Raw genomic sequence first — 26,182 nt, 5'->3', positions numbered from 1 at the left:
ACTAGTACATGTAAATATTGAGACACTGTAAAATTCTGGACATACTTTTATATATAGAGTAAGTTTTATCTTTTTTTGAAAATTATTAGATCTATGTAAAATTCATTCATTAAAAAAACTTCTACCCTGAGAAAGAAAATTAAAAAAATCCAAACAAATAGGATGAAACTATCAATTCTACATACTTTGAAAAAATAGGCAAATAGGCAAATAAATTATTTTTGATTTTTATAAAATATTTATTCTGTAATTTTTTATAGTTATATATAGAAATAATACACATTTTTCTATATATTAGAATATATGTAAATACAACAAGAATGTGTCCAAAGTACATGGATGCCCCAATCGCACTATCATTTTCCATGTTCAATGGACAGTGAAATTGGGTAAAAAAATCGAATTTGGCATTAAAATTAGAAAAATCATACCATAGGGAACATTTGTACTAAGTTTCAAGTTGATTGGACTTCAACTTCATCAAAAACTACCTTGACCAAAAACTTTAACCTGAAACTCGCACTTTCATTGTCTATGTTCAGTGGACAGTGAAATTGGGGTCAAAAGTGTAATTTGGCTATAAAATTAGAAATATCATATCATAAGGAACATGACTTTGTGTACTAAGTTTCAAGTTCATTGAACTTCAGCTTCATCAAAAACTACCCTGACCAAAAACTTTAACCTGAAGAGGGACAGACGGACAGACGAATGAACGGACGCACAGACCAGAAAACATAATGCCCCTCTTCTATCGTAGGTGGGGCATAAAAACAAAGGCATCACAAATCCTTTCCTTAATGTTTCATAAATACCCTATTAAGACATGGCAAATATATATTGGATTTAATCTTTCCTTGAAACTCATTGGAATAACTAATATGTATATCTATGCCCTGTAATACATTTTGTACCAGGTTCAACAGACCACTTTCACTCAAATGAATGTACTAATTCAGGAACAAGACACTCCATTACGAAATTGTTCCCCAGAACATTGTTTACAATGTCAAAAAGAAGACATTATTTTAAAATTTAAAATAAATAATGGCACAGTGATAAATTTTTACAAAATTATATATATTCTTAAAATATATGAAATCTGTTCAGAACTATAAAACCTACATGGAAAACATAAGCTTAACTGGGAATTATTACTCATTAATGATTTGTAGTCCCCTGCAAATTTCATGAAGCAGAATGGCTATTTTGTGTAAGATTATATAAGTAATCTGTTAACAGAAAAAGAATGAGCCAAAATGAAGTATGACATGCTCAAATGAAGCTTGATGCCAGATTTCAGTAAGCTCTGATTTGTACTTCCAGAGAAAAATTCCACCAAAACTTTATGGGACAGACGGGCTTGTGAAGACCAGTATACCTACTTCTTTTAGAGTGGGTAAAAAAAAAACCACTTATTCATTAAAAATTGCATACATTTTTAAATATAGCACTACAATTTATGGATGATTTTATAGGGTTTTTAGGGTTAATTTTTTTTTTCAATTCTCAAATATAAATTTTATTTATACACATCCCATGGAAAGGTATTTAGAAATCTCTTTCATTCCAACTTTCCTTTGTATCTTTTGAGACATATTTACTATTAGTATGATCAGTTTTTGCATGCATACATATATGTTGCAAAATATAAAGACTTTTAATACTTACGTGGTATTTTTTTATTTCCTACTTTACAAACACAAGGAAAATACTAATCAATAATATTTACATATGTTTTATTTTATAATATTTTACTTTATTAAAATATATTAATCAATATCTATAAAATATAATACCCTCTTATTTTAACAGTCTTTTTTTATTTTGAAATGTAAGCAATTAAAAAATAAAAATCACAAGAAATATAAAAAAGTTTGTTATACTAAAGTCACTTAATATAACTGTAATTCACGGGGATACATAAACTATTAAATAAATAACATACATCATAACAAAATACAGTAAATCAGAGAAAATGAAAAAAATTACAGGATGATCGTCAATCTATGAAAACTAATTTCCTTTTTTAAACAGAATACTGTGGATTCATTATTATTTGTTAGATAAAATTGAGAATAGAAATGGGGAATGTGCCAAAGAGACAATAATCCGACCATAGAAAAAAACACCAGCAGAAGGTCACCAATTTTTATGTTTTCATGGGTACAGGTTCTGGAGAACCACAAAATCTAAATGTTCAACATATGACAAATTTTCTTTCAGGTTTTACACAGACTTTGGCAAAACCATCATATAACTGATCCACGAAAAGGCAAGTTTGGTACCAATGAAAATAAATGAATCCCCAGTTCTCTACAAGATTATATTCAATTCATTCTGCATTATTGTCTGTTATTAAAAAAAAAAACATAAGTACACACATTAGATTCTGAATTATCAGTACATTGCTGATTATAAAATTACCAACAAAAAACAACCTGAAATGTGTTATGTAAGTAAGCAAATCAAAACAAGTATCAACACATCTTTCATAAATTTCAGTAATACAATATTTGTATATATTTTATCAAAAAATTACATTTTTTTATCAAAACATTCATTTCATATTACAAAGAAGAGATTTTTATGGAAACAGTATAAAGCTACAACAAGCCAGATTGCAGTTCCGTAAACGTCTAGTGCTAACAGACTGCCATGGTGCTGTGGGACTCTCCAGCTGATAGGGAAGTTATGATGAAATAGTTCATGTCCCATATACAGCAGTATTGAGTTCATACCTGAAAAAATAAACCATATAATATGAAAACATTTCAAAATAAACAATGATGTTTCATGAAAAATTTGTGTCTTAAGAGGCTTAATCACTTTTCATTGATTGATTGGTTTGGTGTTTAATGCCACTTTCAACACTATTGTGCTATTTCACATCAATCAGTTTGTATAGGTGGAGGAAGCTGGAGTACCCAGACAGAACAAACAACCTATGGTAGAAAAACTGACAATCCTAGTCAATTAAGATTGGAGTTGGTTGCACCTATCCCAAGCTGGATTTGAACTCACAACATCAGTGTTGACAGGGTAGTGAAACAGAAGATCAACTACTTAGACCACTCGGCCACAGAGCTAACAAATCACATTAAATAAGTGCACTCAATCGGACATAACTTCTTAATGACAAAGGGGATTTCAACTCAAAAATATATTTACAGGAATAAAACATTTCTTTTTTTGGAAAACTTTGCATATTTATAAACAGCTTGATTTCTACCAGTATTTTACTGAAAAGCACAATATTATATGATAATTGTATAATTTATTACAAATATTGGCCAAGCATAAATCTCAGTGATAATTACAGTAAGTATTATTTATCAAAACTGGCTTTTATTCATAAATCTATTTTCCTAGAAAGAGTATAAAATGTTATAATTTGTAAGATCTAATTCTCATTTAATATACTGCAGATACCATTCCTGTTAGTCAGAAATCTACTACGAAGGCAAAAATAATGGAAGGAACTTTTATAAAACATGTAAAATGATGACTTCTGTGTGAGCCAAGGCTCTGTGTTGAAGACAGTACTTTAACCTATAATGGTTTACTTTTACAAATTGTGAATTGGATGGAAAGTTGTCTCATTGGCACTCATACCACACCTCAAAATATCTATTGTAGTTCTTATAAAGAATATTCAACGTAGAGACTTATTTGTCTGTATCATTTAACAAGTGATGTTGATTTGAAGTCTTATTGATGTTAAAACACATCTCCATTAGTTCATATTGTCTTCATATAAGGTAATGCTTTACTTGGATAATAGGACTAGACTAACACATGGCATTTTTTTTATCTTTGGATGCAGTGATGTAGGATAACAACAATTCTCTGCTGATTTATGTATTGTGTGGAGGGAGGAGTTGAAAAGTGAATCCCACGATATATTTTACCATTTCTATTCTCAACTTTGAATTAAATTGTATAATTTCGGTACTGAATGTTCAACGACCAATCATGATAACAAATAAAAACCCAGAAAAGCTGCATCATGACATCACAACTGTGTTACCAAATTAATTTAGAAACATAGAATTAGACAGATGAAGCTGGTAAATGCATTGTATGCTTTTAAAGTGATATAAATTTCAAAGTTTAAATAAATACTTTTTAAGTTTGAATTTCATATTTCTGTTGAGCAAAATTAATTCAAAATTGCTGTTGTCTGAAACAGATAAATTTTAATGCTGGTGCCAATAGGAAAAGTTCAAGGGTGTGTTCACAAAGCCTATGGTGCTTAATCTTTTTATAATTTCTTTTACAGTAGACCAAATAGTGGTACGACCTGGACTGTACCAGCTTAGTGTGCTACATCAGTCTATGGTCTTTTCTAACTTTGGGGTTTTAGAGCCAACTTTGTTTGATAAAGGTTGTAGCCATCAGTAAAACATACTGTGTAACCTTTGTAAAAGTTAATTTACATTGGTACAAAACAATTTACAGAGATGCTTCATTTACAAATAAATGTACACATAACTTAAGTTGAAGTACTCAATGAATTCAGAAGACTATTTACACTGACAACACTAAACAAAAGCAGATAATTAAGGGATTCAATAGTATCACCAAAAAAAGTGGATAATTCGTGTTATTTAATTTTAAGCAAGGATATATGCATGTTATATGATGTTTTGTGTATTTAACTTAAGAGATGTGCATGGGGATAATAAAAAAATGTATTTTACTATGAACTGATGAACTTTTCATATAGTAACAAAGATCTTTCTTTCATGCATCTCATATGTAAAATAACACCAGAACAAAAATCCCCACACATCCATTGGCAGAAGTCGACTGTGTGTCTCGGATACATAAAATCCAACAGGAAAATAAGTTTGAAATGTCTCATGGAACATGTAAAAGCTGATAGAATTCATTCCTGTGTAAACATTAACCACAATATCATATATTTGTTGTTTTTTTTTACATAAAAAAACAAACATCATTTTATACAGCTTACCTTGTACAGTATGGAAAAGGAAGGGCAGGGACAAAAGTAACAAATATGTGGGTTACGTAAAATGTAATAAGTGTCTATCAATGTATCAAAATAAGAGTCTTTTAAATCTAAATTTGACTTATATGGTTGCTTCTAAAATATCACGCCCAAGTGTTATAATTTTTTTTCATTTCATGATAAGTATTTTTCTGACAGTGTCTATTGAAAACATGACCATAGTTATATCAGTGTTTAAAGAAAACTATAAGATTAAGTAGTTAGATATGTGGCTGAGTGTCTTTTCAATCTGAATTTGACTTATATGATTGCTTCTAAAATATCATCCAGGTGTATTGTTTTCTCTGCAATCATACCACATCTTATTATTTTATATGATCAGAACTTCTTGTTAAATAATGTTTTTTGCAGTATTTTTCAGATGTTCATTTATCTGACAATGTCAAATGAATAATGGTGAACTCCTTTTTTGCTTACTGCCTATAACATAATGGAAGCAATTCTACCATTGCTTTGAGAACATTACTTGATCTGTAATTATGCCTTTGACGAATTTTAGAAGAAGATATTAACTATGTAATTACCTGGATAATAAAATGGTGCACCATTCCAGAGTTTCCACTCATCTATCATCAGGTAACAAAATGTTAATAAAATAAAGGCAAATCCTCCAGTACAGAATATAAATGACACTGACCTACAAATACAGACATTTATAATGAAATATGTCAAATCAAAGAAGTCAGACATAACAAAGTGTTGAATGCATGCAAAATTCAAACTAAAATATTACCTAGCAAACCACATTTTAAATAATCATCTGAGTTTGTGAAAAACTTTTAATAAGTGTGAATCACTATTAAATGGTAAAAATACAAGATCTATTAACCTGACTGAAAAAAATTCAAGAAGGAAAAGCAATACTGAAATTGTGAATGCAAGTTTTAAATTTTGAGAACCTGATACTGTCACATTTTTTGAATAAACAAAAACATCTCAATAATTCCTAAATTTACAGTAGATTTCTATTATTCGGCTTCTATACTTATATGTCAGTTGAACCCACCATAAAGCCTATGGACAAACAATTTAAAATAAGATACCTTTTAATGGTGAAAACAATCAGGCCTAGTTCACTAATGCAATTTCTCATATTTTTCTATAAATTATTACCTTTTCCCCAACATTTTGAAGTAGCTTGGCATAGCTATCAAGAAATTGCAAACTTACCATAGGTTTTTATTGACCGGAATCCAACCTTCATTTTTACTAAATTTACAGAGAATTCCTGCTATAAGGCACTGAAAAAAGTATATTGAAAACAAATTCTTCATAAATTTAAGCATCAGAATTAATCTTAATGTAACATGAAAATTTAAATATCCTTTTCAAAATTTGACAGGCTCAATCGCTTCTAAACATAAAGATTTAATAAGATTTACATAAAATTTGACAAAAAAGTCAAAGACACAAAATATCCTGAATTACATTTTTTTTAACATTTTTTGAATTCCTATAATGGCTATTAATCTGGCTTTGTGAATTATAATATTTTTGCTTGACAATATGATCATAGTTAGACTTATTGTAAACATTACCAATGTAAATCCCCATATGAGGAGTCTTTTAACTCTCTGTTGTCTGTTTTTAAATGTCATAAAAATTTTCCCTGCCTGAAAAAATAAAGAATATTTCTATAATAAAATAGTATTGTTACACCACAGTGAATACACAAAGTAACATCATCTAAAAAAAAAAAAACCCAAAAAAACCCATTCAAATCAATGATGCCTATGGCTTCTGAAATATATCTCTTGTCAGTCTTCCTAAAAGTCAAACATTTGAAAAGACTTTTCTAAGACTTAAAAATGTTTTTTAATTTACAGTTTTATGGATATTTTTTTTCTGAATTAGCATTGGTTCAAATTCTGTATGTTGATGACATTTTCTTTAAAATAGTTGTGGGTTAAATATTCCTGAGGTATCCCCCTTTATTTGCCGTGCATTTCATGTGATTTTTGTTTCAGTTACTAGATTTAATAAATGATTAATAGTTCGGTCAATTTCTACCTATACTGCCCTGAAGTTAATGGAATTCTGCAAATTCACATGTTTTTTTTAAAGTATTTTTCTAATGATTGTTCTACAGTGTAACTTAGAATATAATATTTATAATCAATTACAGGAATTGGTTTCACAAAAAAACTTAGATTGATCGTAAGTATACTGAAATGTTCATGACTTACAATCAATCTTAGTCGTCAGATTTTGTGAAATAGATTCCTGGTCTTTTGAAAAGTGAACTAAAGTAACAGATAAACAGAGTTAACATTCAGATGATTATTCAAAAATTTACCTGCAGTCCAAGGAAACATATAACACATGATGTCAGTGTTCCAAGTAATCCCTCTGGATCATAGGCTATTGTGTTTTTATAGATCTCCTGAAAAATGTTTGAAAAATCATTAAATTACGATAGACACATCAATCTCTCAGTATGGTAACTTTTGAATATACCATTAATCAGTAAACAAACATGCAGCATCTTATAGGGTAAGAAAGAAACAACTACATGTTGAGAATAAGAGATGGTGGCATTTATTTAGTAATCTGTATTTTGACTTCATTGATTTTTTTTACAATTGCAGAGGATAAATAGGATCAATAAAATTGTCTGAGTATTTCAAAAACACAATTTTATGTGGACTGCTGCTATTGCAAAGCAAATTAAAACGAAGGTCCAAAGTAACAGTATTTAGTAAAACATCAGACTAATAAAAGTGATCCATCTATCAAATATTATTTGCACATGAAATACAAAATGAAGGTGCTTATACAACTGCAAACCAAATATACTTGACATTGGTGGGTCCCCTGAAAACTGACCTAATCACAAACTTCAGCAACTTAAAAGTATATTTAAAATATGACGGAACTACTTTTGATTTGGGACTCTAATAGATGTGATCTGATCCAAATATTTCTTTGCCTATATATCCATACATAAAGCAAATTATATTAACAATATAAAGTTAATACCTTAGACGTAGGATTTTGATAAATGTGATCTAAGCCAAAGATTTTTCTGTCTATATATCCAGAAGCACCACCAGTACAGTTGAAATGACTGCTATTTTCTGATAGTCCTCCTGGTCCTAAATATCCTCTGAAAAAACATAGAGATATGTATACACTGACTTTGAATAATAGAAAAATCTAAAACTCTGAATTATAGAAGAATCTAAAACTCTGACTTATAGAAGAATCTCAAAACCCTCAATAGCAGAATCTAAACTGTGATATAGAAAAATCTAAAACTCTGAATTACAGAAGAATCTAAAACTCTGACTTATAGAAGAATCTCAAAACTCTCAATAGCAGAATCTAAACTGTGATATAGAAAAAATCTAAAACTCTGAATTTTAGAAGAATCTAAAACTCTGAATTATAGAAGAATCTTAAACTCTGAATAGCAGAATATAAAACTCTAAATTATAGAATAATCTAAATTCTGAATTATAGAATAATCTTGAATTCTGAATTATAGAAGAATCTTAAACTCTAAATTATAGAAGAATCTTCAACTCTGAACAGCAAGATCTAAAACTCTGAATTATAGAAGAATCTATAACCCAGAATTAAAGAAGAATCTAAAATTCTGAATCATAAAAGAATCCTATGAGATTATATGAGAAGTTAAAGTTCTAAGTTATAGAAAAAATAAACAAAAATTTAATTTACAGGCAACAGAAGGATAGATGTGTATCAATGTGCTTTAGTCATTTGTTCTTGAAATATACTTACTTAGGACAGCCAGGAACATCTAGTCCAAACATGAGAATATAATATATTCCAATGAAGAGAAAATTAATTATCCATTCTAAAGGATAATCTGTGATGTCTCTAACTGGATTGGTACGAACGGGCTGAAATGGAAAATGAGATGAAAGTAAAGAAAGACATGAAAGACATTATAATGATTTAATTAAACATTTAATGGTACACAAAAAAAAAACTGAAGTGTCATAAGTTTGTTTTATCACAACTGCAGAATACATCCCTTAAACATGTAAAATTTCAAAATAGTTAGTGAAAATAAAATGCTAAAATTTCTAAATAGTAAGTGAAAACAATTGTTTATGAATTTGGTACATCCAAAGCACTTTTAAGGATTAAACTTCACCAGGAATGCTCAAACCCAAACATTTGAAATTCATATTCAGTATGTGTTAAAACCTTTATATATGGAATACATTTTTTACATATTCACATCATAATGAACATATACTGTACTAATTTTTGACTTGATGTGACCACAACTTTACGGTAGACTACTTCAAACTAAAACCTTATTCTACTTGAAAGCAACTATAACTTTTACTTGATATCGGAAAGTTTTTATTTTTCTATTGATTGGTAGATTTTTTTTCTAGAGGATGGATAGATACACAGACCATAAAACATAATATTTACTACTATTGCAGTCAGGGCATACAAGTGTTATATATATCAACTGGGAAGCAAAAATAATATCTTCACAAATTGTTTGAAAAATAATACGTATTTGTTAATCTCCATTTTAGTAGAATTTTCATATTAATTGATTTAAAACTTACAGTATTTGGACCGTCTTCTAATTTTGCAAAGAACATATGTAGAGTGGCTGTTATCAAATAGGTTCCTGCAAATCTTTGTAATACTCCAGGCATACGAAATTTGGTAAGTTCAACAGCTGCAAAACAAACATTTATATATATCATACACAAATGTATCTGTATTTACATCCCCCCAAACAGTATCATTAAATGAAAAGAGATATAACAAGTAATGGTTTACACCACAATCTATATTCAAACAGGTAGATATAATTTAACAATATACAATCAATTATTGCCTCAATATGCTGTTAGTTTTCTCAATTGAATTGTTTCATATTTTTCATGTTGGGGTCCTTTTTGCTTACTAGTAAGGCTGAGGATAAAAGTAAAGTCCACTAGGGGACAATTGTATTGTTTGTCCCAAGCAAGAAGTTGTCTCCCTAAACAAGATGTTTTTGCAAAAACAATTAAATACGGTAGTCTGATATATGTAAGATAAAATAAGCGTAGTTGTCCTAGGACCTAAATGCCAATATACTTGGTCTCCTACTGATTTATGAGACTGTGAAGACACTTAATCTCCAAATTATATCAAATACACGTCTGGCGTACTAAATTATAACCCTGGTACCTTTGATAACTATTTATCAAATATTTGTTACTTTAGGATTTTATTCTTTTTGGTAATAAGTGTAACCTATAATCTAGTTTTAACATATAAAAAAAGATTCTGAAACCACATTGAAGAACTTAAATGCCTTATATATCCTTCCTTACCATTGCAGCCCTCAGAGTTGATGACTAATCCCAACACAAACAGTATACAAGATCTCTTAAATATCTTCCAGAACATTTTATATTTAGGTGTGTTAGATCTCAGTAAGCTAGTGTAAGAATATGCCATGGATGTTCCCATTATAAATACAAACCTGAAAAAGAGTAGACATAATATGTAATAACATGGTTTTAAGTCATAGTTCTTATCATTTCTACATTCAATTTTATATAAAAATAGATATAAAAAGCAACTGACAATGATTATAACAAAATTGATGAAACTTTAAAACTATCTTTTCAAACATTGAATTTATAAGGCATAAAAAATGTATAAAATGAAGTTCTTTTAAACATGTTACTACTTTTCTTCTAAATATGCAAATTTCCATGAAAAGGGACATGCATTTTTAACTGTTCTACTGAAAAATCAATTGCAATAATTTGACTATAAGGTGTTTAGTTTAATCAATGCAAAATATGTACCAAGATGAACATTACTATAACTTAACTGAAATTTGATGATAAATTTGATAAATCATATTCAAGAATTCCAGTTATTAATCTTTCAATAACATCTATAAACTTAAATTTTCAATAATAACATATGTTCAGTGTATTAAGTTCACAAACATTTACAGAAATACTGCAAATCTATTTTATTTTGTCAGAAATCATTTCCATGGTTTTATAGGAAAACTGTTACTATTTTCTTTAAGATCATGGTTTTAGAATATGTTTGTACAAACTTTTGAAATTTGTATGTTTGTTGTATAAGTTCATCTAACTAACTTAAAATCTTAAATTCATGAAATGCAAGAATAAATAATATAAGAAACAAGGATATAAATTCTGAGAGCTCAAGATTGGCAAACAATATTATAGTCATGCTGTATTAAAAGCTTTTCAAAGATTAATAGCATACTGTAAATACAGAAATTATTGCAAATTTTTTATTAATGTGAATAATGGGAATGGATAACTTTCGCAATAATAAGAACTCACATTTTGATGTTTGATACATATATCTAGACACAGATTTTTCTGATTTTGCAATAGTTATCTTAAATTTTTGGCAAAAATAAATGCCCTCAATAATTTCTGAATTTACAGTATTATCAGAAGATAATATAGACATACCAAGGCATAACTAAATCTGCTACAGTTAAACCATTCCAGTCTGAATGATTAAAGAACCAATATCCCCCACCACCATAATTAACAAAACACATAATTGTTAAACTCAATCTAAAAATAATAATGGTATCAATGTAAAATCAGCATCGAAGTCATATGTCGATCAAAACAGAAATAAAAACACCTAAAAAGTAATCAGTCTAAAGCAAAAGAAAAAGAAACAAAGACATGCTCCATGCTACAATTGGAATAAAAGCATCATTAAGAGATCCTAAAGATTCATTATAATCCGTGGGATATCAATTTTTGTGGATTTCTTGGGTAAAGGTGAACCATGAATTCAAATGATCAATAAAATACAAATTTTCTATAGGCTTGTATGCAGACTTTGACAAAACTATGAAATTAAATATCCACAAAATGCAATGTTTACTGAATCCACGAAAAATTGATGCCCACGAAAATAAATGAATCCACAGTAGATAAGATATTTTTTAGTCAAAGCATTCAGGAAGGCTGGAAACTGTTAGTACAACAAAAACTATGTTAGTAAACTACAGAGTACAAATCTGACATCCAACTTGTCTTACCATGGAAACACAAGATCTGCTACTGTTAGACCATTCCATTTGGAATGTTTTATGAACCAATACTTTCCTCCTCCATAATTACAAAATATCATTATCACTATGCTTATGCTAAAATGAATCATCAATATTTATTTTTAAGAAGAAAAATGTTAAGGTACAATACTCAGTATAAAACAGACTTTTGTAATAAAAGATCCATGATTAATATAAAATGAACAAAATGAGATGTGAGGTATGTGTCAATGTTGTATATGATATAACAAAATTTCATCTAACGGAAATGCAAGAAATACATGAAGTTCACCTTTGACTTAGTCTAAAAGTCAAGTTATGTGTGTCTATATTTTCATGTGGTTGACTGTAAAAAAAATCCTGTTTGTGGCCATATTTGCTTTCTATAGTCAGCAAATTGTTGATTTTCAGCTTCGAGTACAGTGGTTCAGTATTTCACAAATATTTGGTTTAAACCATGTGATTAAGACAAAAGTATCTATCCTAAACATATATTGTTTTTTTTAAATCGGAGAAACTTTTACATGAGGTGCTGATGACCACAGCAGAGCAATAAAACTAGTGTCTCAAATTCTCAAAAATCATTGCAGGCATGGCAAAATGCTTTAAATTTGTGATTTATATGAAACCTACCCTCTAAATGTATCAAGAGACTTGAGCCTCTCTTTCTTTGGTTTTTTACTTTCTGGTGTCCCTGTTGGGTTTATATTGGTCTGCATAGTACCAAGATCAGGTGATGAACCAAGGTCTTGTGATGCATAACTACTCTGTAAATGATCAATTAGTTGAATTGTTAGAATTGTTAAAACTTATAATAACTTATATAGAATTGTGTACACATAACTCAGCCATGAAGCTTTAATCTGACGTTGAATAATGTATCAGGTTTTTCTTTGAATTAAAAGAATGCTATTTTTTTTTCATCAAACTGCATATTTTTATCATTCTATGCTAAAAGGTATTGCAATATCTCCTGAATTAACTTATAAGATGACTGAATGACTTACTTAGTTTGAATTTCAAATTAAAATAGATAATTTCATAATTAGTTTGAAGATGTTTATTGAAATCAAATTTATTAAGATCCGAAAAAATAATGATTCAATTGTCTCAGTTGATTATAACAAAAGTGCAAAATAGGTATGGTAGGAATATATACATACATATAAAGCCCTGCAATTTTCAATTAAACATGTAATAAGATGTACAAGATCAAAAATGATATCAGAATCCAATTCAATTTTACTTATTGGTGAGACATACACAATACTAGCTTACAGGACCATCACCTGGACAAGTCAAAATAAAATGTGTATAGGTCTTCCCCAATTTGATCACTCTTACATACTAAACACAACATAAGAAATTGAAAATAGCATTTCAAAAAATTGGATGGGTGAATTAAAATCTTTTATTGATAAGGAATTTTAACAGTTCTTTTATTATCAAGACCAATAACAGATCAATGTGTGTCCTAGTTTAAAGAAAGATACTATGATATGAGGGTGGTAAAGGATTATTTTCGTGCAACGTTTTCTGCCTTTTTATTTCCCGAATTTTTGTCTTTTGATGTTTAATTTCTTGTTTTCTCGTGTTTGGCTCGATTTGCGTACTTCTTGTTTCCCCATATTTATTTTCCGTGTTTTATGTCTGTGCTCTTAATTTCTCGTGCATGTCCCGCATTTGATTAAAAAGTCAGTATGTTATAATACCTTCTGAAATTTGTGTAATCTAATAATAATTGATGTATGTTGTTACCATTCTACTTTTGCAATATGTATTGTATCAATAAAGTCCATCAAATTACTATGAATAATATTTTTTTTCAAATAAGATAGTTTAAACATATTTAATTATAGTGGATTGGGAAACAATACGATAAATAAGATGCAAGTAGCAGACGCTAAAAGTTGACCATAAGGTCTTCATGTCCATTAATAAAGGCTGCATGATCTCCAAGAACTGCTGAGTAATAACTTTTGGTGCTTTTTCCTTAATATTTAAGATTTTATTTCTCGTGCTTCGTTTTTCCCAATTTTTATTTTTCGCACAACATTTTTACTTTTTATTTCACATGTTTCCATGTTCAGTACCCCTTTTACCACCCTCTGATATCATAAATCATGAAAAAGGATTGAAAGTATATTGAATATAGTAACTTATGCCAAGAACTTTTGTCATAATTCAATTTGTGAACAGTAGCTGATGCTCATTAATAAAAAAATTTAACAATCAAAATCCAACCATATTGTTATGACATTCAATTCAAATTTGAATAGCTATAAGAAGATGTGGTATAAGTGTCAATCAATGAGACAACTCTCAGTCCAAGTCACAATTAGTTAAAGTAAACCATTGTACACTTGTTAAAATTATACATATACTTTTATCCAGATTAGCACAAATTTATATCTAATTTTCTAAACAAGAATAACTTTGCTTTTTGCACAATTTCAATGGGTGTATAACTTATTTTCTACATTCCATTGCTTTATATTTTTGTATATGACAGCATTAACAGAGCTGCATCTGCATTAAATTAGTTTGTTGAGTTAGACAATAATATTCATGGAAGAAAAGAATCTCAATATACAAAAAAGCAAATATATTCAAAATCTAGACCATAAACCTAAGACTTTACACATTTCATTTTCACTAATAAACAAAGATGCTTGTAACTCACCTGCCCTAAAGTGGCAGATGATTTTACATGTCGCTTTCTTAGACCAATCTTGTTTTCCTTCAAAGAGTCTGTTTTAACGCCATCAGTAACATCCCGTTTTGATTTTTTCTGTGGCGAAATGTTTAAAGTATGTTTTATAGTTATAAGAAGATGTGGTATGAGTGCCAATGAGATAACTCTCCAACCAAGTCACAATTTGTAAATGTAAACCATTATTGGTCAAAGTATGGCCTTCAACCCTATCTACTCAAAAACTGTTTTCTTGTGGCAAATTTCCATTATTCGCACTGAATCTGTTTTACTATACAAATATATCCTACATATTAGGGTTTTAGTAATTTCCTCAACCTAAAGTTAATCTTTAACATTTAGTATGAAATAGTTGTCCTGTTCTTTTGAAATGTTCTTCTGTTGCATTTTATTTGCAAATATCTTCATGTTGGGATGCTGTCTCATTGATGTGCCCTTTATACTTCTTTTTATATTTTTTTTTCTAGATTATTTACCTTCCCAATATGGTAAACATTTAAATATAATAAGGTGCTGATGCAATCTTGCCATGGGTGGAATATAACAGGCAATATTAAAACTTTTGCTTAAGGAAAAAATTGGTAAAATTAGTAAAGCAGCATGCAAGGCCATTAAAATGATTTCAGTAAATGAAAACTAAGGATCTGATGTATGAATATAGCATGAACATTCAATAATTCAACAAAAAGTAATAATCAGTCACCATATATCTAACAAGCTATCTACCAAAATATGAATATGTGCAAGCACATGCTGTCTTGCTTGATAAAAAACATGATCTTGTATTTGATTGTTTAAAAAGATCCATAATATCACTATTGGCTGGCAGGTAATAAAATGGTACCACCTGATGCAGGCTTGTTTTCTTATACCCTTTGATCAATGGCCACCAAACAGGCAAGAAACTATCCGGAAACAGCATCCATTAAATATTTTTCAAACTTAAACCAGATGCTCCGCAGGGCGTAGCTTTATACGACGGCAGAGGTTGAACCCTGAACGGTTGGGGCAAGTATGGACACAACATTCAAGCTGGATTCAGCTCTAAATTTGAATTGTGATTAAATAGTTGACACAGCATAGGTTTCTGACACAGAATGAATGTGTTCTAATGAACTTAAAATTTTTGTTTTCTCTTAGAGCAATTCACTATGCTGTTGAATATTAATCCTCTCAAAAAAATGTTTGAAGAAATTTTCTTTTTTATTTATGAAATTTCAAATGAGAAAAATTGAACCCAATTTTTTTAATCACATCCCCCTTTCCCTTATTCCAAAACTAATCTCAATTAAAATTTCTAATGGAGTTTGCAACAATAACTACTCATTTAAATACATCATAAAATATTAAGATGTAAAAAAACTGCTTGTTATCACTGAATGGTAAAGATTATTTTAATTTATCAGTTGGTAGTCAAAAGTGAATATACATTGTATATTGTATATAACAAAGATTTAAGTTGATTCTGGACAAAGAAAGATAACTCCAATTAAAAAAAAATCTTGCTATTGCACAATATTTTGCAATAAGATATTTCTTGCTTACTATTCTGGACAAAGAAAGATAACTCTAATTAAAAAAAAATTTGCTATTTCATAATATTGTGCAATTAGATATTTCTTGCCATTGCGCAATACTGTGCAATTGAAAAGACTTGCTATTGCACAATACTTAATATAATAATTTTAGATCCTGATTTGGACCAACTTGAAAACTGGGCCCATAATAAAAAATCTAAGTACATTTTTGGATTCAGCATATCAAAGAACCCCAAGATTTCAATTTTGTTAAAATCAGACTAAGTTTAATTTTGGACCCTTTGGACTTTAGTGTAGACCAATTTGAAAACAGGACCAAAAATGAAGAATCTACATACACAGTTAGATTTGGTATATCAAAGAACCACATTTATTCAATTTTTGATGAAATCAAACAAAGTTTAATTTTGGACCCTTTGGGCCCCTTATTCTGTTGGGACCAAAACTCCCAAAATCAATACCAACCTTCCTTTTATGGTCATAAACCTTGTGTTTAAATATCATAGATTTCTATTTACTTATACTAAAGTTATGGTGCGAAAACCAAGAAAAATGCTTATTTGGGTCCCTTTTTGGCCCCTAATTCCTAAACTGTTGGGACCTAAACTCCCAAAATCAATACCAACCTTCCTTTTGTAGTCATTAACATTGTGTTTAAATTTCATTGATTTCTATATACTTAAACTAAAGTTATTGTGCGAAAACCAAGAATAATGCTTATTTGGGCCCTTTTTTGGCCCCTAATTCCTAAACTGTTGAAACAAAAACTCCCAAAATCAATCCCAACCATTCTTTTGTGGTCATAAACCTTATGTCAAAATTTCATAGATTTCCATTCACTTTTACTAAAGTTAGAGTGCGAAAACTAAAAGTATTCGGACGACGACGACAACGTGATAGCAATATACGACGAAAAATTTTTCAAATTTTGCGGTCGTATAAAAATGATGTAGATGAAATATAAAATCAGTAATTCCATGTCTCCTGTATGAAAAAATTAGCACATTAAATAATACTGACCATTGTACCAATTGAACAACATTTCTAGTATAAACTTACTGGATCAATAAGATGTTCATTTCCAGACTGCATCAAAAGCTTACTGCACAGGTGTCCTCTGAAATGGTAATACTAAGTATCTACATATAAATCTACTGGTGTAATACAATAAAGGTATATTTGGCTTATGATAAGATTGAATGTTAATTTAATAACAAGAATAGAGCATTGTATGTGAAAGTTTGAAGTGTTTTATAGCTTAATAAACAGTATGGACTTTGCTCATAGTTGAAGGATGTATGATGCACTGAAGGTGTTTACATCATTGTTCCTCTTTCTCTGGTTAAAAGTTGTCTCATTTGTAATCATACAAAATCTCCTTATTTTTATATAAATCAAGTACAATAACTCCTAACTATACCTGTAAAATTTAATACCCAGTACAAACACAGCAGCAGCAAAGACAAATCCTCCTAGCATAATATATATAGCTGAAATAGACAGGTTATCATTTATTAATTTCTTTTTCATCAGTGTATAATGATATGCAAAATATTTGAAGGTTGCTACATAACTGATTTAACCCATATTCTTTCCCTTTCTTGCTTCCTATAAAGTTGTTAAGTTTAGAAATCAGAAAAGGATAGATATAGACTGATTATAAACTGGTCATTGCTGGTGGACACTATTTCTCTCATATGTTTCATGAAATAAAAAATGTGTAATTGTAAATGCTGTGTTTTTGGAAATTTAAAGTGTAGTCTACAACATATTTTTCTAAGAATTCAAACCTGAATTGCCTAGCTATATTTGTGAAATCAAAATCAAAAGGGGTTCAATTTTTCACAAATTCATTGGACTTATAATTTTTATAAAGCTTGTTCTTGCATAAATATAGCTATCATATAATGGTAGTTGGTCATCAATAATCAGTTTCTGCCTCATAATTTTGTTTGACTGTTCTTGACCCATTGGTGGCCTTTGGCTGTTTTCTGCTTGTTGGTCAGGTTGTTGTCTCTTTGACACATTCTCAATTTCTTTTACATTAATTATAAGCGCTTCCATTTTTGTTTTCTATTGTCTTATCTTTAGTTTTTGATGTTGGTAAACTACTATTGAAAAGTAGTAATATATCAATAAATTATTGATTTATTCCTTTTGCTCCTTTATTTATGAACAGAAATTAATTACATCCATGATCCCCCTTTTCAAGCTGCTGATCTTTCTTAATTCATTAAAAGTTGTCATATTCACCATGTTCTCCATTCAAAATTGATTATGAAACTGTGCTACATGTACTTACGTATATTGCTATCAGCTGGAGCATTCATTAAAATTGGTCCTTTACATTTAATCTTATCTTTCATTAACTCCACATATATATTGTATTCTCCATATTCTTTGAAATGTGTTGTCAAATTAAATTCACTGAAATATATGCAAACATGTATATTTTCAATTTTAAAAATAGAACTGAAAAAATAATCGTTGGATACCAACTTTCGTGGATTTCGTGGGTACAGGTCAACAACGAATTGTAAAATTGAAGGTTTGACATAGCAACAATATCTGTCATTTGCAGATAAAAATAACCCCACCCTCGCAGTTAAATTTTCTATATGCTGTTTTGCAGAGATTGGTATAACCACGAAATCAAATATCCATTAAATTGCAATTTTTCGTCAATCCAAGAAAATTGATACCCACGAAAATAAATGAATTCACAGTTATAGAACATTTTGTGAAAGTTTGGAAATCAATTTTACAGAATAAGTTCATATTAATAATTTGTAGATTAATGCTCAAGTCCCTTCCTAGCAAAAGGCAGCCAAATAAGTCAGTTTCAGAATATCAGTTCAATAAACATTGTCTAAAAACCTTAAAAAAATATTTTTGTTATCTTAGGTTCCCATTTTTGCACTGGTTTTACAGGAGAAAAAAAATAGTTGAAAGGAAAGAGACTAGCATGTGACAAACATCAATTGTCAATCCACAAGACATAGGGGAAGGGTTCAGAAAAAAAATACAGTATATTTCTCTAGTAGATTATGAAAACTGATTCAGTTTACGGTAAAGATCCTGTTTTACTCACCTACAGCTGGATGAAGTGCTGTATGCTGGGTTTAGACCTTTTATTGCCACTCTCATTGACCATCGTGAGTCTAGTAGAATGGTACAACTAGAACTGTAGTTGACAACTACTGTAGGCTGAAGATCACACTGTCAATACAAATAAATAATAATTTTTCTATGTTGTTGCTGATAATGAGTGTCTGACTTTGTGTATCTGTCTTTATGGCTAATGGCTTGCTTGCATAAGATAAAAATGTGTTATTTTGTAATAGGCCATCATCAAGTGAAATGAGATTTTTAACATACAAAAATCAATGAAAGCCTGTCTCTCGCAGTGTTGAAGACACATCTGGTTGTTGTCTCTTTGACACATTCCCGATTTTCATTTTCAATTCTAAAGAATTTGTTAACAAGATAACTGTTGAGTCCATAGGAAAATGTGCTGTCAAACCTTTACACATTTTTCTATCTCTGATTCAATCTGTATTTGCTCTTACTTCTGAATGCTGCATACTTAGCCAAACAGTCATAGATAATTCCATTTTCTGGTTTGACCAAGCTACATTGGTGAGCACAGCCAAACTACCCTGTGATAACTGAAATTGTTTGGTACATTGTAGCTGTCGTAGTGATGTATACCCATACCTCATCTTATTCATGATCATATACCATAAAGCATGTGAAGATTAAAAATTGAAAAATCTTTATCATGTTTAGAATCAGACAATGGTACAATTGTGATGAGATATTTTTTTTCTTTTGATATGTTTACATTATATATTAAAGTTTTTTACAACAACTGTCATTGAATGCTATACAGAAATCAATCATCACTCTAAGAAAAATGCACAAATGCCTAGTGTTTTCTTACATTGGATTAAGCTATTTTGATATGGCATCCCTTCCCAATCAATGTAAATAACTGAAGAATAAGAGATTAAAACTTATTCATTTATGTAAAAATGTGAGCAGCATAACATAAAAACTCACAGTATAACATTCCTCTGTGATGGTAGAGACAAGCAGATCTAAAGATGACACTCCAGGTTTTGTAGTGTTATTTATGATAGTCACTCTAGCATTATCCATCTTATTATCTGGTTTACAATTGGTCTGCATTACTGATGAAACCAATAATGGTGACACTATAATAAAATAGTAATTGATATGAACAAGTACAATATTCATGATACAATGTATTAGTTCTGTTGTCACAAATTGATTTCATATCAAATATCACCAGTCAAACCATTATAATTTTAGATATATATATGCATAAAACATTTTTAACTGTATAAAATATATTATCCTGATTTAGAGTAATTTCTTGCAATTTGATTGGCCGATATTGTCTAACAAAAATTTCAGTACAAATTTTTATTAAGTCAATTAGAATTATCTTCCAACAATATGTAATTTAATAAAATCAGGATAAATTCATTACACAGTGTGCAATTGTCCTAATACGGAATTTATCTGGTCAATTAAATTCATATCCTGTTTGGTTTCGCCTCACCATATATGAATTTTATTGACCCGATAAATTCTTTTCTCCAATTTTTAGCCGATTTATTGATTTTCTAACCTGTTGATTATTTTTGTTTAATCAACACCTGATCTCAGCTGTTCATTGGTGGAAATTCGATTATGACGTCAAATTTTCTTGCTTTCTTCAGAATTTCCTATTGTGACATCATGAAAAAAGGCGACCATGCCTGATGAGGACACATAGAACACATCTTTTTAGGAAAAGGAAAAAGTTTGCCCGCATACTGCATAAAAATCATTAGAGAAACTGATTACACCACCAAATCTTGTGTAATACGATATTTATCCACTCTCAGATAATTCTTAAATATTTAAAATGCTCTGGCAAGCCTCCCACTTGAAATTTGAAAATTAAACTGTCCCAAGTGGATAAATATTGTATTACAAGTGGTAGAATCTATATGTACATATGCATAAGTGGCGGATCCAGAAATTTTCATAAGTGGGGGCCCAATGATTGCCTAAGAGGGGGCCACTCCTGTCATGCTTCAGTGATTCCCTATATAATCAACCAAATTTTTCCCAGAAAAAGGGGGGGCTGGCTTTTTGATTAACCTCAGGCTTAAAGAACATATAAATTAGAATGTAGGACAGAAAGTCACAGGACGAAAAGTTACAGACAAAGGTCAAAGACAAAAAGTCAGAATTCAGTTTGAGATTATTTTTCTTTAATATGTTTAAACATGTTAAACAAAGAAATTAAACCTTATTTTAAAAAAAAACTTTTTGTTTTTTTCTCAAACTATTATATATGAAGCAACTTTGTAATGAAAATTTAATTAAAATGTATTCAATAAATATCAGGTAATGATCAAATATAACTAATATGAAAACAAAATGTCATGGTGGCTTGGTAATTAAATGGCTTCATTGTGCCAAAATATATCCTTTGCATGGGTGTATGACATTTGCGCAGATTTTTAAAATTGTGATTCTTTCATTTGCGCTGATTTTACATGTGCTCCTAATAGACCACTTTCGAGTTCATTCATCACCGGCAAAAAACTCGTCAATTATGCACGCCTTTATGACGTCATTTACCAGATAGAGGGGGTCGCCTGTATCCCTGCACTATTTACCTTCATCAAGCGTCTTAGAGATCCTCATTGTGCAGGATAAACTAGAAATAATGGTTGCTCTGTAGGTACTTACTGACAATACCCTAATGACAGCAGTGTTGATTGTCAATTTTGAGAATTCAATTTGCCGAATAATTCACACAATATAGAATTATAGTTTTCCAGCCACTTGCTCAACATTGGAATGAAAGTGACAACGCCCCTAAATGCAAATGACGTTCAATAAAACCAGAGTTTTTTACGGAAATGCATCGAACTCAAAAGTTGATTTATCCTACTTCCACCTCCCCGTGGTGAGCAGAGGACAACAGTCATATACATGTTATGATTGACAATTCATATCATTTGTACAACTGGCTAAAGGAAGAGGTCCATAATGAAGATTGAAAAATAATATTCACCTGTAAAAAATCAGCGCAAATGAAAAGAAAAATTTGGTGCAAATGAAAGAAAAAATTGGCGCAAATAAAATGCAGATCAGTGCATATTTATGCAAGACTCGACTTTGCATGATTCAAATTTAATACCTTTTCATTTTCAAGGCTTATAAACAATTTCCTAAACTCAACCAGGTGCTTCGCAGGGTGCAGCTTTATACAACCACAGAAGTCAACCCTGAACAGTTGGGGCAAGTATGGACACAACATTCAAGATTGATACAGCTCTGAATTTGGATTGTGATCAAATTTTTGACATAAAATGGGTTTCTCACACAAACAAATGTCAAGATCTTACAAATCTATTGCGCAATATTGTGCAATTAAAGATTTCTTCTTCAAACTTTTCAAAAATTTGGAATTTGAGAAATTTGAAGAAAATAAATTTGAAAACTACTACCATGCCCCTTTTTTCATGTTTTTTTTGCAATTAGTCCAAAACCTGACATTTTATTATACATAATTTACAAGTAGTTTTAGGGAGGTAAATCCGAAACATACCTAACATTGTATGTTAAATGTTTCTGAATTACCTCCCTAACACTGCTTTTTAATTGTCTTAATTGTCCATTGACCAGAAAAAAACTAGTTTTCCCCTTTTTTGCCCCTAATTCCAAAACCTTTTGAGCCATAACCCCCAAAGTAAATACTAACCATCCCTTCATGGTATGGAAACTTCTGGTACAATTTCAGAGAGATTCATACACTTATACACAAGTTATTGTTTGAAAACTACAAAAATGCCTTTTATGGGCCCCCATTTTAACAGTCAGGGGACTTACTTAAAATCCCTTCATGGTATGGAAACTTCTGGTACAATTTCAGAGAGATTCATACACTTAAACACAAGTTATTGTTTGAAAACTACAAAAATGCCAGTCAGGGGACTTACTTAAATGAGTGATTTTCTAAATCACTGATTCAAGTAACATTATTTCCATAAAGGTTGGAAGTAAAAGTTGTCTTTCTTTAATAATCACCTATTTAAGTAGTACAAAATAATCACTAGAAGAAGTGATTTAATCTTACTATAGCTTTAAATATAGAATACTAATGATCCAGGGACTAATTATGTTTCTAAACTTATCAGAACCAACATCTGTGTTGTCTAGGATGATCAGGTCATTTCAGGTGATGACCTTGTACTGAATCTAGGATAATGACATAAAAATCACTTGTTTAAGTATCAAACCTCAATTTCCTTCTCAAAAATCACTTCTTTAAGTATCATAATTTCAACACCCCCGAACAGTGAAATTTTTATCGCGAACAGTAGAATTTTATAACATAATCTGAAAGATGAAACCTTGAACTTTACAGGAAAAATACTCCCACTGCTGGGAAAAATCTGTTAAGAAAGTATTAGTTCATTATGTAAAGCCATTATTACAGCATTTTTTCAACTAAAATAGAATTTGCAGCTAAATGATAGCATCAAAGGCATAAACCGGTCTACTTAAAAGAAGCAAAAATTACTTTTTGTTTCAATTTTACTCATGAAAAGATATTATTTAAACCTATGTGTTTTAAATTTTAGTAAAACTACAATATCACAATTTGTGAAAAAACTTTGAATTTGCTACTCAAATAAGTGATTTAAAAACCACTTATTTCAGTAAGTCCCCTGACTGTTTAACCCCTAATTCCTAAACTGTTGGGACCATAACCCCTAAAATCAATCCCTACCTTCTTTTAGTCGTATTGAACCTTCTGGTAAAAATTTATAGAGATCCATTAACTAAAACTAAAGTTGTTGCCTGGAAAGTACATGTAAATGCGTCTTCGGACGACAACGCAAAAGACATGATAGCATTATACGACGCAAAACATTTTTAGCTATATCGTATAAAAATGAATAATATGTAATCATCCCTCCTTCTTCTATATTCATTCACTTTTACACCATGTTCACTATATACATATAAACAGTTCTTTTCTTGAACAAATGTTTATTTCCTTCCATCAGTATAATAAAATAATCAGAGATGTACCCCTACCCCCAGCCCCCTCCTCCCCCTTTTCCCCTTGGATCCGCCTATGATAATCAAAATAAACACTGTTTCTATGCTTATCTATTTGAAATATTTCATATTTTGATTTCATTTCGCTAAAATAATTTTTTTGTACCTAAATTACCGTAACTAACATGATTAAGGAGACCCTGTCATGAAATTAGGAGATAACTGTATTGTATTTCAAGCTCCGACAGCACCAATTGGTGATTTGATGGTCGCAAATTAAGTTTACTGGCGACGAGTTAGCGGAGACAGTAAACAGGACTGAGGTAATTTGGGACCATCAAATCAGCAATTGATGCCGTCATGGCATAAAAAATACAATATTGTTATCAACATTCTAATGAAACTGACAGAAAGCAACGTTAAAACATGCATTTAAAATCTGTCATATATTGTTTGGCTTGGGTGTACATTGCCATGAGAATTAGTGAAGTTATCCAATCAAAATGAAGGTTACAAACCAGTGTTCTCCCCAGAAATTTTGGGTAGCATCACATTTGGCGTAAAAAAATAAACTCTATACTATTAAAATATATACCCATGATAACAGTTGTTTCAATTTATGTTTTCTCTATTCATTTATAGTTACAGAATTATTTTTTTTCCTCTTGGGCCAAATATAAATATATGTGTGGTTCCAATTACCCTACCTACATGTATCCAACTATTGAATGAATGAATTTTATATAAACAGGCAAGAGAAAGTATCATAAAGAATTAAAAAAAAATCTTTGTCATGTCTATGAAATTCATTGTTTTATGGTACTCAATGAATTAGTCCAGGTTGTTTCTTTATGTCAAAATGATATTGAAACAATGCATTTTCAAAAATAATGCATTTAGTAAGAACTAACAATTAGTCAGTTAATGTGTTTGGAATGTGTAGTTTCCTCTTTTTAGATATTGTTTTCTGTCTACTAGCTGTGCCATAATTTGTGCATCTGTAGTTATTATCGTAAAAATGCAGATTTTTGTCATATTTGGCCCAGTTCCAGTCTTAAGTTTACACAAATAATTCAATGTTGGCCGGAGGAAAATTTACGAAAATAAACAATGTTCAAAATTTCGGACATGGTTTTACGATAGAGACAAGAAAAAAAAGCATCCTTAAAATAATTATAGTGTCACGGAAATTATTATGGCATCACGAGGAAAAAATATAGTGTCAGGGTGCCACGATGCTAAAACGGCCTAGGGAGAACACTGTACAAACCTTGTTGCAATAGAATTAATTATAAAATAGTTTAAAAGCAGTTTGTTACTTTGTTCTGCTAACTTCTGCCTCTGGTGCAGTGAAATTTTTAAAAACTTATTTATAAACCCTCATCTCCGGCTACATTACAAGTTATGTCATGAACATTTATCATAAAATCTATATTTCAAAAGCAGTTTGTGCCATATGCAATAAGGCTAAGTACTAATGGAGTTGTACATACAAAATAAAACGTAAATTGAAAGGATTCTTCCAGTGAGATTTTGAAAGCTGCAAGCTGCCATTTTTCTTCTTATCACATGACACGTTATTTATCACGTGGAAAAAAAACATTATTTATATTCTGAAGAAACGAAAAAGAAGAAAAGAAATAAAGTTTATTTGCATATTTATTTTGCCTTTAAAAGTCTGTAATTATTATATAAAAAATGTTGGTCTATTATTATGTCCCAGATCAAATATAAATGACAAGGGGGCG

The 26,182-nt window shown here is 30.1% G+C and overlaps 1 protein-coding gene across 6 annotated transcripts; it reads right to left on the bottom strand.

Annotated features, from left to right (window-relative positions):
• Window positions 1–205: 205 nt before the first annotated feature.
• Window positions 206–26,013, bottom strand: LOC139487968 (heparan-alpha-glucosaminide N-acetyltransferase-like). Of its 6 annotated transcripts, XM_071273252.1 has the most exons (19): window positions 25,928–26,013; window positions 20,400–20,554; window positions 19,429–19,556; window positions 18,640–18,764; window positions 17,758–17,827; window positions 17,397–17,454; window positions 14,770–14,877; window positions 12,720–12,853; window positions 12,075–12,182; window positions 10,351–10,502; window positions 9,592–9,707; window positions 8,780–8,901; window positions 8,015–8,141; window positions 7,332–7,418; window positions 6,574–6,648; window positions 6,206–6,276; window positions 5,560–5,672; window positions 4,704–4,897; window positions 2,516–2,741 (listed from the first exon to the last, which is right to left on the bottom strand). In XM_071273252.1, the coding sequence occupies exons 1-18, from the start codon at window positions 25,986–25,988 to the stop codon at window positions 4,722–4,724; spliced, it is 1,986 nt and encodes a 661-aa protein (XP_071129353.1). In that variant the 5' UTR covers window positions 25,989–26,013; the 3' UTR covers window positions 2,516–2,741; window positions 4,704–4,721. The 6 variants fall into 6 exon arrangements, with proteins under 6 accessions (XP_071129352.1, XP_071129354.1, XP_071129355.1 ...); XM_071273251.1 differs by lacking the exon at window positions 4,704–4,897 and having other exon boundaries at window positions 206–2,741; XM_071273253.1 differs by lacking the exons at window positions 4,704–4,897; window positions 12,075–12,182 and adding an exon at window positions 11,488–11,595 and having other exon boundaries at window positions 206–2,741.
• Between the last annotated feature and the right edge of the window lie 169 nt (window positions 26,014–26,182).

Source organism: Mytilus edulis, chromosome 9, assembly GCF_963676685.1.
Source record: "Mytilus edulis chromosome 9, xbMytEdul2.2, whole genome shotgun sequence".
In the NCBI taxonomy this organism is placed as follows: Eukaryota; Metazoa; Mollusca; class Bivalvia; order Mytilida; family Mytilidae; genus Mytilus; species Mytilus edulis.
Note: the sequence above shows the minus strand (reverse complement) of the source record. Positions and strands in the feature narration are given on the sequence as shown.

Bases quoted from the DNA above. Each gene is read 5' to 3' on its own strand.
- LOC139487968 (XM_071273251.1), bottom strand. From the start codon at position 25,988: ATGGCAGCTTGCAGCTTTCAAAATCTCACTGGAAGAATCCTTTCAATT. The intron at 19,557-20,399 runs GTGAGTTTTTAT...TTGTATTGACAG, and splicing joins TCACAGAGGAATGTTATACT to TGTGATCTTCAGCCTACAGT. The intron at 7,419-8,014 runs GTATTAACTTTA...AACATTTTTCAG, and splicing joins ATCAAAATCCTACGTCTAAG to GAGATCTATAAAAACACAAT.